General features: G+C 47.3%; 4 protein-coding genes across 5 annotated transcripts in view; 2 read left to right on the forward strand and 2 right to left on the reverse strand.

Annotated features, from left to right (window-relative positions):
• The window catches only part of LOC132383758 (histone H3-like), a 28205-nt gene extending 26175 nt beyond the window's left edge, over nucleotides 1–2030 (forward strand). The window contains exon 3 of the mRNA XM_059954961.1: nucleotides 348–2030. Within this exon, the coding sequence (XP_059810944.1) occupies nucleotides 540–950 (411 nt within the window). The 5' untranslated portion in view covers nucleotides 348–539 and the 3' untranslated portion in view covers nucleotides 951–2030. The remainder of the gene's footprint in view (nucleotides 1–347) is intronic.
• The window catches only part of LOC132383743 (uncharacterized), a 134630-nt gene extending 130786 nt beyond the window's left edge, over nucleotides 1–3844 (reverse strand). The window contains exon 1 of the mRNA XM_059954944.1: nucleotides 2170–3844. Within this exon, the coding sequence (XP_059810927.1) occupies nucleotides 2170–2646 (477 nt within the window). The 5' untranslated portion in view covers nucleotides 2647–3844. The remainder of the gene's footprint in view (nucleotides 1–2169) is intronic.
• Nucleotides 1–7216, forward strand: part of LOC132383742 (histone H4-like) — a 174182-nt gene extending 166966 nt beyond the window's left edge. The window contains exon 2 of the mRNA XM_059954942.1: nucleotides 7069–7216. Within this exon, the coding sequence (XP_059810925.1) occupies nucleotides 7069–7160 (92 nt within the window). The 3' untranslated portion in view covers nucleotides 7161–7216. The remainder of the gene's footprint in view (nucleotides 1–7068) is intronic.
• Nucleotides 7217–12028: 4812 nt separating this feature from the next.
• The window catches only part of LOC132383744 (late histone H2A.L3-like), a 39909-nt gene continuing 38478 nt past the window's right edge, over nucleotides 12029–13459 (reverse strand). The window contains exons 1-2 of one of the 2 annotated variants that reach the window (XM_059954947.1): nucleotides 12667–12750; nucleotides 12029–12576 (exon numbers count right to left, since the gene is read on the reverse strand). In XM_059954947.1, coding sequence (XP_059810930.1) covers nucleotides 12367–12576; nucleotides 12667–12750 — 294 coding nt within the window. In that variant the 3' untranslated portion in view covers nucleotides 12029–12366. Of the gene's footprint in view, nucleotides 12767–13459 lie in introns of those variants that run through there. The other variant, XM_059954945.1, reaches the window with a different exon arrangement.

Raw genomic sequence — 13459 nt, forward strand, 5'->3', positions numbered from 1 at the left:
TATATATAGCTGCGATTGTGCCTTTCCAGGCGATGATTACCGTGAATGCTGGATGCATTTATATCGATCTTAATCATTCTGTCCATCTCGGACAGAAATCAGTTCAGTCGTTTAGAGGGTCGATTCCGTAATCGTGCATTCAAATCTTAACTGAGGGAATTAGATATTAAATGAAACTGAAAATACATGATCCCTGATAGAATTAATTGTAAATATAAAGTTATCAAGCACCATTCCTGGGTGCTCTGAAATTGGCGGGCGATTTGAAATTAATCGGGCGCCAATCACATCGCATTCTGATTGGATGAAGTCCGATCGCCAGTTAACAGTTTCCCATTTTGTCGTAGATTGTTATTCGCCAGCAGCCGGCATGAAATAATCAAGCAATCGCAGCAAGGAGATCCTTTAATAGACAGTTGGTGCACAGCCAATCATAAGCGATGGGCCGGCCCTTCCCAGCGGTATAAAGGCCTGTGCTGGAGCCCGTTTCGTCTATCTTGTTCCTGTGTTTCAGCCCGTGTTCTCTCTCCTGAAGCAGAATGGCCCGCACCAAGCAGACAGCGCGCAAATCGACTGGCGGAAAAGCTCCTCGCAAACAGTTGGCGACCAAAGCGGCGCGGAAGAGCGCTCCTGCCACCGGCGGAGTGAAGAAGCCTCATCGCTACCGGCCCGGCACCGTGGCTCTGAGGGAGATCCGGCGCTACCAGAAATCCACCGAGCTGCTCATCCGCAAACTTCCCTTCCAGCGCCTGGTCCGGGAGATCGCTCAGGACTTCAAAACCGATCTGCGTTTCCAGAGCTCGGCCATCATGGCCCTGCAGGAGGCAAGTGAGGCTTACCTGGTCGGGCTCTTTGAGGACACTAACCTGTGCGCCATCCACGCCAAGCGAGTCACCATTATGCCCAAGGACATCCAGTTGGCCCGCCGCATCCGCGGGGAGCGCGCCTAAGCCCAGCCTACACTCCGAACACCAGAAAAGGCTCTTTTAAGAGCCACTACCACGGCAAAGGAAAGGGCTGTAGCTTGCTCATTATTATTGTAGTTGCGATCTGCCCTGCCGATCGATTTTGCGCTAATTGACCCCGAGCATCAGTTCTGTGCAGACAGGGTAATTCAGCGAGGGGTAGGAGATAATAGAGAATGGACAGTAGGTGCAGGAGTAGGCCATTCGGCCCTACTAGCCAGCACTGTCATTCGCTGTGATCATGGCTGATGCACAATCAGTACCCGATTCCTGCCCTCTCCCCATATCCCTTGACCCCGCTATGTATAAGAGCTCTATCTAACACTCTTGAATGCATCCAGAGATTAACGCGCTTCCCTCCCTGTCAGGGTCTCATCTGGCCCTTCACTTCTCCCACAAACCTGTCGTGTACAGCTGGTGCGGCTGTTACCGTTTTGTTTGCTTTGGACATGGGGATACGTTCGTACCCGCTGTGCTTGGAGTGGAGCATCCCCGACGCGAGGGGTAGAGTGGGGGATTTCGGGGGGCGATGACTACCAGGAAATAGTGATTTTTTAATTAGATTTCACTATCTTGTACATTTTTTATATTGGTGTTTTGTGTAAATTAACAATGTAGTTTTGTAGCTGGGGCCTGCATGAAGGTCAGTCGGCAATGCCACCGGGTAGTTTATCATATATCCTCTCGCTACAGTCCGTCCCAGAGACGGTTCCCTCTCTCAACACGCCCCCTCCCCTCTCGCGTAGGTTTCAGCAGTTCCCAATCAACTCAGCTGAATCTCCGCCGGTGTCTATGTCTCAGTCACTCTCTCCCAGATCGGAGAAGGAATTGGGCCTGAAATTGCCCACATCCCATATCTCTCAATCTCAGCTCGGGCATCCACGTTTCATTTCAGACACCGCACCAAATGTCAGAGGTACCGGCAATCTCGGGTTCCATTGAGAAGTTCTCAATCGGACCCGGCGCGGGAATCACAATGCTCTGAATCAGCTCTTTTCTGAGATGTGGGTGGCTCTGAGAAGAGCCGTTGGGTTCAGATACACACAAATGGTGGATTCTCAATTCACTTTTTGACTGCTGTCTTCTTGGGTTTCGCGGATTTCGACTTCGGCTTCCTGGCCGCCTTCGTCTTCGGGGCTGCGGCTTTCTTGGGGCTCTTGGGCTTCGGCGCCGCTTTCTTAGCCGTGGGTTTCTTTGCTCCCGCTTTTTTAGCCGCTGGTTTCTTTGCTGCCGCTTTCTTAGCCGCTGGTTTCTTTGCTGCCGCTTTTTTAGCCGCTGGTTTCTTGGCGCCAAGCTTCTTGCTGGGAGATTTCTTTGCCGCTGGCTTGTTCGCTTTCTTCACCACCTTCACGGCAGTTTTCCCTTTACCGGATTTAAAGGATCCCGAAATACCCGAGCCCTTGGCCTGAACCAAGGAGCCGCTTTCCACTTTCCTCTTGATGCTCATTTTGACCTGGTGGCGACGTTTCGCCACATCGACACCGCTGTCGGCCAGAGCCTTCATGATGGCCGCACCGGACATACCCTTCCTATCGTGACAACCCGCCACGATCTTATCGATCTGTTCGCCCAGCGAGGGACCGGTTGGTTTGCTCCGGGCAGCCGCCTTCTTCTTGGGAGTCTTCTTTGCGGCGGCGGGTGCGGCTGGAGGAGCCGTTTCGGCGGGTGCTGTCTCAGTCATGTCGGCGACTCTGGTAAATCCTTCTCACAATCAGAACTGAATGAGAAATGAAGCGAAAGGCGGCGGCACAGAGCAATTTAAAGGCAGCGAGCGGACGGGGCGGAGACATCCTGCTGTCAGCTCCCGGCGGCTTCATTTTTCTGTGTTTCTCTCTCCTCAAAAACTCGCTGATTCCAATTCAAATCGGACGCTGCGAAGACTCGGACTAGTCCCTGTCCGTCCCGGAGGCCAGAAGGTTCGCTGGAAAGAAAGTTTAATCGGTATTAAAGGCAGCGCTTTCTATTTTAACCCGTTTCATTACTGCATTGCCCGCGTTCTCTCTCCCGATCGTTGACCTGTTCTCTGTTTTATGGCTGAAATATTTAATCGAATTAAAACTTTGCGGTTAATTCCCTCTTCGGGTCTGAGCTGGGGAGTGGGGCGGTTCCGAAACAGAAAAATCTTTTCATTTTCTACAGGAGGTGCTGAGAAATCCTACGATGTGTTCGGACTCACAAACACAGTGACACTGGTCTAAGCCGCCCTCTCCTTTAACTCACTCTCTCTGACACAATACACACTCACTGCTGACGGAAATCAGCAACTCAGGCAGCATCAATGGTGGGAATAAACAACCGACTTTTCGGGCTGAGACCCTTCCTCAGGACTCTGGTGGGAGATGCTGCCGGACTTGCTGGGTTCCTCCAGCATTTTGTCCGCGTTGTTCGCTATTCCCAGAATCTCTTGGCGTTCTGCTGACCCAATGTTCACATCTGCACCTTCATCGCATTGTACTGCCGTCAAAATAAAATGACAGATTCCTTGTCATATAACACGGTGATAAATGATTCTGATTCCAAGGAATAAAGGACAACGGACATTGTCTGACCAACCTCTCTGTGTAACTGAGAACCTCAGGTCCGGGAAACATCCTTGGAAATCTTTTCTACACTCTCCTCAGTTTAACCACCTTTCCTATAACGGTGACAAGAGCTGTACACAATACAAGTGTGGCCTCCAGTCACTTACACAACTGTAACACAATATCGCTTTCGGCTTTCTTTGTTTTACAACAGCCTGTTTGAAACAAACCTCAAAGTTGTATAATGTATGCGTACTTTAATAATAAATTTACTTTGAACATTGATTCAAAAACATAATGCTTGAGGGATAAAATAAGGACAAAAAGATAACCAACTCAAAAGTGATTCTCTTTTAATTACAGGCCAGGATGCAGAAGAGCGGAAAATGACAAATGTCATTCACCTTTTTAAGAATTGCAATAGGGACAAGACGAGAAACTATACCCTGCTGACTCTTACATTAGTGGTAGGGATATTATAAATTGCTGACATTATTGGAAAAGATATTTAACGATAGGATCAGCTTGCAACTGAAAAAGCATAAACAATTTCAGAGTAGCCAATATCGCTTTGCATGGGCAACGTCAACTCTTGCAAACTTGGCCGAATGTTTTAAGTGACAGACTCGACTGCTGAGAGCTGGGTTGTGGGTATAGGACACAAGGACTTTGGTAAACCTTTCAACAAGAGTCCCCATGGTGGGCTGTTCCACAGCATGGAAGCACATCGCTCAAAAGAAATTTGGTAGAGTATATTCAAAATGTACTCAATCAGAGAACACAGAAGGTAATGGTTGAGGGGTGTGATTCTGACTGGACACCTGTGAACAGTGGGGCCCACAAGGAATTCTACTCTTTGTGAAATGATTTGGATGAAAATGAAGAAGAGCTGATTTGTTGGTCTGCAGAGACACAGAAACTGGGTGCAGTTATGGATCGTGAGGAAAGTTTCCAAAAGATTCAGCAGAACATAGACCAGCTGGAAATGTGGGCAGAGAAATGGGAGATAAGTCGGTGTACTCTGGGAAGTCAAATGTCAGAGGATTTCTTTGGAATTCCTCTCCCCATCAGAGTGGCTGGAAGAGCAGTTATGGAGGTGACATGCTCCACCTCAGGATGTGGGAGTCACTCAGTGTCCGCGATAACTTCACATGGGGGAAGTGCACCGAGGTGCAGCTCCTGACTGACCGTGTGAAGGAAATGAAGATGGAGATGGCAGACCGAGAGTTTCCAGGATGCTGAGACCAGAGATTCATGAGTTGGTCACACCTGAGGTCAGGATGCAGACTGTTGTGTGACCATCACGACGGAAAGGGGAAGAGATAGACAGAGTAATGTCTCCCTGTGGCCGTGACCCTCAGCAACAAGTAGACTCCTTTGGATACCCCTGGGATGACGAACCAGAGACAGCAGCCCGCCAGGTCGGTGGTACTGAGACCCCAGACCGATGCTCCGCGTGAGGAAAGGTCAAGCAGAGCAGTGATGACAGCAGACTCACAGTACGGGGATGTGCAGGAGATTCTGTGGCAGCAACAGAGATGACACGATGGTGTGTCGCCTCCTGGGTACTGGGGTCAGGTCCGTCTCATACGTGCAGGATTTCCTAAAGATAAACTTGCCAGTCGAGTCAGTTGTAAGGAAACCAAATGTCAGCATTCATTTAGAGAGGACTACAATACAAAAGCAAAGATGTAAGCATTGGTCCGATCACACTTGGAGAATTGTGAACTGTTTTGGGCCTCTTATCTAAAAAGCTACATGCTCGCATCGGAGAGGGTCCAGAGGAAGCTCACAAAAAAGATCCTCGCAATAAAAGGGTTAATGCACGAGGATTGTTTGATAGCTCTGGGCCTGTTGTCTCTGGACTTTAGAAGAATGAGGGAATCTCATTGAAACTGATCAAATATTGAAAGGCCTAGAATGGAGTGGGAAAGTGTTTCTGATAGTGGGGCAGTCTAGGACCACAGGGCACAGCCTCACAATACTAGAATATACTGTTAGAACAAAGATAAGGAGCAATTTCCTTAGTAAAGAGCAGTGAATCTGTGTAGCCTATGTCAGGACGTTGCTCATTGACTAGAGCTCAACGTTTAACACCATCATTCCCACAGTCCTGATCAATAAGCTACAGAACCTGGTCGCTCTGCAAATGGATCCTCGACTTCCTAACCGGGAAACCACAATCTGTGCGGATTAGTGATAATCCACACAGATTGTTCATGGAGATGGGCTAACCCCTATTGACATCAATGGATCTGGGGTTGAGAAGGGAAACAGCATCAACATACCCAAGGATCTCGTGTGGTCTGTACGTACCTGCTGTGTGCTGAACAAGGCACAACAGCGCCTCTTTCACCTACCAGATCCTAAGAACTTTCTACAGGGGCATAATTGGGAGCATCCCGACTGGCTGCATCACTGCCTGGTATGGGAACTGTACCTCCCTTAATTGCAGCACAGCCCAGCGCATCTGTTGTTGTCAAATTCCCATGATTCAGGACATTGACAAAGACAGGTGTGAGAAAAGGGCCTGAGGGACCATCGTGGACCCCAGTCACCCCAAGCACAATCTATTCCAGCAGCAACCATCCAGGAAACGGTACCACAGCACAAAAGACTGGACCAACAGGCTTCTGGATAGCTCCTTCCATCAGACTGATTAACTCACGCTGATTTGAGGGGACCTCTCTGTTACACTGGCTGTTCTATTTATTATCAATTATTATAAATCACTGATTGCACATTGCATATTTAGATGGAGACATAACGTAGATTTTTACTCCTCATGTATGTGAAAGATGCAAGAAATAAAGTCATTTCAAATTCAACTATCTCCTCTTCACTGACGATCAACACTGGCCCTGGTGCACCTCAAGGATGAGTGCTTAGCCAACTGCTCTACTCCCTCTAAGCCCATGACGATGTGAAGAAATCTCACTCAAATGCAATCTATAAATATGCTCCATACAACCATTGTTGGTAGAATCTCAGATGGAGATTATTGGACATACAGGAGCGAGATATACCAGCAAGTAGAGTGGTGTCGCAGCAACAATCTTGTGCTTAGTGTCAGTGAGACAAAAGAGCTGATTGAGGGAAGAGTAAGACGAGGGAACATCAACCAATCCTCACAGGGGATCAGAAGAGGACAGAGTGAACAATTTTAAGTTTCTGGGTGTCAATATCTCTGAGGATCTATTGATGCAGCTACAGTATAAAGAAGGCAAGACAGCGGATATATTTCATCAGGAGTTTGAAGATATTTGGTTTGTCACTTTAAAACACCCAAAAACCGCTGTAGATGTATTCTATATGTTAACTATAATATTTCTGTTTTTGCAATATTTTAATTTACTTAATATACATATCCATATACATATATACTGTAATTTATTTATTGTTTCTATATTATCAAGTCCTGCATTGAACTGCTGCTGCTAAATTAACAAATTTCCTGACACCTGCCGGTGGTAATAAACCTGATTCTGGTCCTGACTCTGAATTCATCCCCTCAGATGGATGTGACCGATTCATTGGGTATATCCAATGTGGAGGTTCTCGATTGTGGGTGTGGAGGGGCGGGATAAGAGTGTTTGAGAGGGTTAAGAGATCGGTCATGATCTCTTATTCCTGGCAGAATGGGGCAGCAGACTGGATGGTCCAAATGGCCTAATTCTGCTGCTGTGTCTTATGGTCCGATGGTCTCGGAGCAGCTGCAGGACATTTCAAAGGGAAAGTTGAGCAGCCGGACATCGTGGTGGATGGTGGATGTTGGTAATAGCAAGGCAGGGATATGGAGGGTTGTGTCCTGTGCAGTGAATTTAGAGAAATAAGACAGAAACTAAAAAGTAGTAAGCTTTGTATTACTCCCAGTGACACTTGTTAGTGAGGGGAGATATAGAGAGATACCAGTGATGAATGTGTGGCTCAGGAGCTGGTGCAGGGGACAGAGTGCCAGTTTCATGGATCAATGGGACATCTTCTAGGGATGGGTAGGCAGAAACTGTTCACTCCCCAGGGTCTTTTAGGGAAGCAACAGTTTTCTCCATCCTAAAACTGCACGGGATAGTTTTGATGTGACAGGGTGGAGTTTGAAAGGGAATCTGAAGGGTGAGTTGCTGGATGTGAATAAAATTATGTGAGGCATACAAAGGTTAGAGAAGCAGAGGCTGTTTCCAGTGGTGTGGCTGTCTAAAGCCAAAGGGAATAGTTGTAAGGTAAGAGGGTGTGTTTAAAGGGAATCTGAAGGGTAAATATTTGACACAGAGAAAAGTTGGTATCCCAAATGAGCTGCCAGAGGAGGTGGTGAAGACAAGGACACAAAAAGTCTCTGTTCCTGAACACTTCCCAGGAACCTGTCATTACTGTGTTCATCCTGCCCTGGTTTAACTTCCCGTTGTTGAGTCCATTGTTGTTTTCCATCTGTATAAACGATCTGGATGAGAATGTGGTAAACTGGATCAGCAAGTTTGCAGATGATAAGAAGATTAGGGGTATGATGGACAGTAAAGTTGGCTAACAAATCTGGATGTGGGATGCGGACCAGCTGGAGAAATAAAGGTTACAAACTGGAACACACTGCCTGAGAGAGTGGTGCAGGCTGGTATTTAAGGACCATCTGGATGAACATTTGAATCACCAGGACAGGGTAGGAGACAGACCAAGTGCTGAGTTAATGGAGACAGATTCTCGATGGTCAGTACAGACATGCAGAAACCACTGACTGTGAAAGCTCAGGATGGCCTTACCTAAAGCACAGGGTGCCACAGGGCTCGGTATTGGGACCACAGCTGTTTACGATTTACATCAACGATTTGGATGAAGGCATTGAGAATAACATCAGCAAGTTTGCTGATGATACTAAGCTGGGTGGCAGTGTGACATGTGATGAGGATGTTAGGAGAATTCAGGGTGACTTAGATAGACTGGGAGTGTGCGCAGATACTTGGCAGATGACGTTTAATTTGAATAAGTGTGAGGTTATCCACTTTGGGAGTAAGAACAGGAAGACAGATTATTATCTGAACGGTGTACAGTTAGTCAAGGGAGAAATACAAAGAGATCTAGGAGTCCTTGTTCATCAGCAACTGAAGGTAAATGAGCAAGTGCAGCAGGCAGTGAAGAAGGCTAATGGAATGTTGGCCATTATTACAATGGGAATTGAGTACAAGAGCAAGGAAATCCTCTTGCATTTGTACAGAGCCCTGGTGAGACCACACCTGGAGAATTGTGTACAGTTTTGTTCTCCAGGGTTAGGGAAGGACATCCTGGCTGTAGGGGAAGTACAGTGTAGATTCACGAGGTTAATTCCTGGGATGTCTGGACTGTCTTACGCAGAGAGGTTAGAGAGACTGGGCTTGTACATGCTGGAATTCAGGTGATTGAGAGGGGATCTGATTGAAACATATAAGATTATTAAGGGGTTGGACAAGATAGAGGCAGGAAATATGTTCCAGATGCTGGGAGAGTCCAGTACCAGAGGGCATGGTTTGAGAATAAGGATTAGGTCATTTAGGACAGAGTTAAGGAAAAACTTCTTCTCCCAGAGAGTTGTGGGGGTCTGGAATGCACACCCTCGGAAGGTAGTGGAGGCCAATTCTCTGGATCCTTTCAAGAAGGAGCGAGATAGGTATCTTATGGATAGTGGAATCAAGGGATATGGGGATAAGGCAGGAACCGGGCATTGATAGTAGTTGATCAGCCACGATCTCAAAATGGCGGTGTAGGCTCGAAGGGCTGAATGGTCTACTTCTGCACCTATTGTCTATTGACTTACCGAAAACATTCAAAACCCAGGACAACGGATATTAGTTGGACAAAGGTATTAATGCATTAGGGTTAATAGTGAATCAAACTCCTCAAAAGTCGACCAAATTGCACCCATTCCCCATTCACCAGTTACAGGACTTTAAAATGGGAATTTGGTGAAGAACACTGGTTAGTATTAGGAGAGATGGCGGACAGCTTGGTCACAAAGGAGGGGTGCAGATATCTTCTCAGAGGATAAGCGGTTCAGTGGAACAAGCTCACAGTTGAGAATGAAGGTAACAAACCCCACTGCAGTGGAGGACTGCTGTTGCCAGGGTTGGCCAGGATAGAAACAGACCCTCTGGCCCATCACATTTATGCTCGCCATCACGAACAGCTATACTAATCAGAAGTATTGCTCATGGAACTACCTGTGCATGTGTCTCTAATATTGTTACACAGTTCCCTGTATGTGGCATCACAGGTAGACAGGGTTTGTGTGTTCTACTTGCCTTATCAGCCAAAGAACTGCCTCTCATTAGAATTGTACAAAACTGTTTAAAGACAGATTTAAAGGGGATCTGCAGGGTACATACTTCACACAGAGAATAGCTGCTATCCTAAATCAGCTGCCGGAGGAGGTGTGGGGGCAGAAACCCGCAAAGTCTCTGTTCATTAAACCTTCCCAGGAACCTGACATTCACTGTGTACATCCTGCCCTGGTTGAACCGCCCAGAATAGAGTCAGTGATTTATACAGAACTGAAACCGTCCCTTCGGTAAAACTCATCCACGCCGACCAAGTTGTCGACCTGAACTCGTCGCATCCGCCTGCATTAGGCCCGTGTCCCTCTCAACCTTTCCTATCCACGTAACTGTGCAAATATGGTTTAAATATTGTACCTGAGGCAGAGAGCCGGTGCGGTGAGGCGCTGACAGACACTCACTGTTCCGAGGGCAGGAAGAGGAGAGGCCGATTCCCACAGTGGAGCCGAAACCCAAAGTAGAGACCGACTCCACTTTACTACAACCCCGTGCCCACCATCCCGGACTAACCGCCCGACCCGGACCGTTCCCCAGGAAACGACGTCGGTGACGTATGACATCTATGACTTCAGCTCGTCATAATCGCCACACGGTATCACATGACGGGAGGCGGGGCACAGAGAGCTGTCAATCAGTGGAGACGTTGAGAAATTGCGAGCATTGGAACAGAGTGGGGACAGAGGGGCATTTCCGGGAACAGTGATCCCTCCCCCCACCCACGGGAATTGAGTGTGTTATAGACAGTAATATTCACATTTTAATTTGACTCCTCGATCTTATAAATATTTAATATTTGTATTTTCTATATTTTTGTGTGGATAATCGTTTATAATTTGGGATAGAAAAACGTTGTAACTAGATCACTGAACGTGACTAGATCATGAAAACAGAACGTTACGGAAAAATATTGTCAAAGTCACCATTTTAATCCAAAGTAAGTTAATAGAAGCATAGAAAACCTACAGCACCAAACAGATCTTTCGGCCGAAAAATTTGTGCTGAACATGTCCCTACTTTAGGAATTACTGTGCTTACCTATCCAAAAGTCTCTTAAAAGACCCTATCGTATCTGCCTCCACCACCGTTGCGGGCAGCCTATTCCACGCACTCACCACTCTCTGAGTAAAAAAACTTACCCCTGTCATCTCTGTTCCTGCTCCCCAGCACCTTAACCTGTGTCCTCTTGTGCAGCCAGTTCAGCCCTGAGAAAAAGCCTTCTACTAAAAGACATGTATTTAAGATCTGAGGAAGAAAGTGAAGGGAACAGTGATGGGGACTTGGAATGCACTGTCAGGGATGGTGGCAGAGGCAGAGAGCACAGGGGTATTTAGGGAAGTCTCAGACAGACAGGAATTTGGAGAGAAGTGACTGGTACTACGGTGCTGAAGAACTCGATCCACCCACCCCTCCCTTTTCTCCCTGGCACAAACCAAACTCAGAGCGACGCACCGCCTCACATAGGGAGCCTCTCGGCAGATCTGATCAAACTGACCCTCTCTTTCGCAAAATGTTCATTTATATTCAGAGGCCTGGGTGGACGAGAGTTTTTTCAGTAAATACTGTCGGTTCCACAGGGTAAACGTACCTTTGTAGACAGTCAGAGACCTGGATAGTTGTGCCGCGGAGAGCATTCTGACAGGCGGCGTCTGTCTGGTGTGGAGGGGCTACGGCACAGCACCGAAAGAAGCTGCTGATAGTACCCAGGACATCTTTTGGGAGCGGTGCTCATAAAGGCAGCGTCCATTATTAAACACTTCCAACATCCAGGGCATGCCCTTTTCTCACCGTTACCGTCAGGTAGGAGATACAGAAGCCTGAAGGCACACTCAGCGATTCAGGAACAGCTTCTTCCCCTCTGCCATCCGATTCCTAAATGGACATTAAAACTATGGACACTACCTCACTTTTACAGTATTTCTGTTTTTTGCAATTTTTTCAAAATAACAGTCAATATACGTAACTGATTTACTTGTTTATGTATTAAGTTTTATTTTATTTATTACTTTTATAACTCTGTCTTTTAGATTATGCATGATATTGAACTGCTGCGGCTGAGTTAACAAATTTCATGTCACATGCCGGTGATAATAAACTTGATTCTGAAATGTAAAACGCAAATGTTATTTTTCTGCGAGGCGGTGGGAATCGCTCATGAAGCAACGAACAGGCGATGCTCCCGCCTTCTGCACACCGGAACGGTCCGGGGTCAACCCGCAATGTAGAACCCAGACAATGCGGTTCCAGGTGATGAAGAGCGGAGTCGTTCAGTGATCGGAGATTAAATTCTCCCTCCCGGGGCTGACTCCGGAAGTTCATTTCACCACACTGCGCCAAGGGAACCCGCTGACTCTCTGCAAGGGGAGAATGCTGCATTCAGTCTGCTGAGAGGGGAAAACGAGTCGGGACTGAAACGAACCGGTTTCTGTGCAGATTTATTCCGGTTTCTTTCGCGGAAGAAACACGTCGAGGCACTGACAGATGCAGGATATCAAAGGGACGGAAAACACCCGCCGCTCAGCCCTTCCACAGACATTGTGAGTGGCTCTGAAAAGAGCCTTTGGGTAAATGGATTCAGCTTACGTCGCTTCACTTACTGGCAGCGCCGGTTTTCTTGGGCAACAGGACGGCCTGGATGTTGGGTAACACACCGCCCTGAGCGATAGTCACCCCTCCCAGCAGCTTGTTCAGCTCCTCGTCGTTGCGGACGGCCAGCTGCAGGTGCCGGGGGATGATGCGGGTCTTCTTATTGTCCCGGGCCGCGTTGCCGGCCAATTCGAGGATTTCGGCCGTCAGATACTCGAGCACAGCAGCCAGATAGACCGGGGCTCCGGCACCCACCCGCTCAGCATAGTTGCCCTTTCTTAGGAGTCTGTGAACCCGGCCGACCGGGAACTGTAGTCCAGCCCGAGACGAGCGAGATTTGGCCTTGGACCGAGCTTTGCCAGCGCCGCCTTTTCCACGTCCAGACATTTCCACAGTCACAATCCTACTACAGCGAGAATGAAAGAATGTTCACCCCGCCCCAACTCGCCCTTTTTATACCCTCTTTGAGAATGCAAAATGATGTTTGTGATTGGTGTGATCCTGCTTATTATCATTGGTGAAGACAAATGTCCCAATCGAAGAACTGCCTTAATCACCAATCAGCAGTCTGTAAAAGTAGAAGCGCGGAAAATAACCGTCTCCTCCACAAAGTGCACTGAAATTTGGAAAAAAGCCCGCCAAAAATAAACCTATTCTTCAAATTTAATTTCCAGTTAAATAATTGCAGATCGGTTACCCTCTGTTACTGAAACCAGGCATATTTGATTTAAGTGTAGTTGATATTGGAGTGTCTGGGAACTCAATTCTCTAATTTCTTCCAACCCGTAACGGAACCGAATAAAACTGACCCTCAGCTTCTGCCCGCAGTCGGTCCCTGTCTGAACGTTATCACGTTATGGAAATCGGCTGTTCTCAAACTTTGACCAGCGTCTGGTCTGCAATTTTATAAAGTTATTATATGAAAGAGCCATCACGAGGAAATCTGCAGAAGCTGGAAATTTAAACAACACACACAAAATGCTGGTGGAACCCAGCAGGCCAGGCAGCATCTATAAGCAAAAGCACTATCGACGCTTCTTCATTTGAAAGAGTCATGGGGTCTTTCAGGCTCGAGTTGAAATGAGATTCAGGAGTT

Source organism: Hypanus sabinus, chromosome 31, assembly GCF_030144855.1.
Source record: "Hypanus sabinus isolate sHypSab1 chromosome 31, sHypSab1.hap1, whole genome shotgun sequence".
NCBI classification, from domain to species: Eukaryota; Metazoa; Chordata; class Chondrichthyes; order Myliobatiformes; family Dasyatidae; genus Hypanus; species Hypanus sabinus.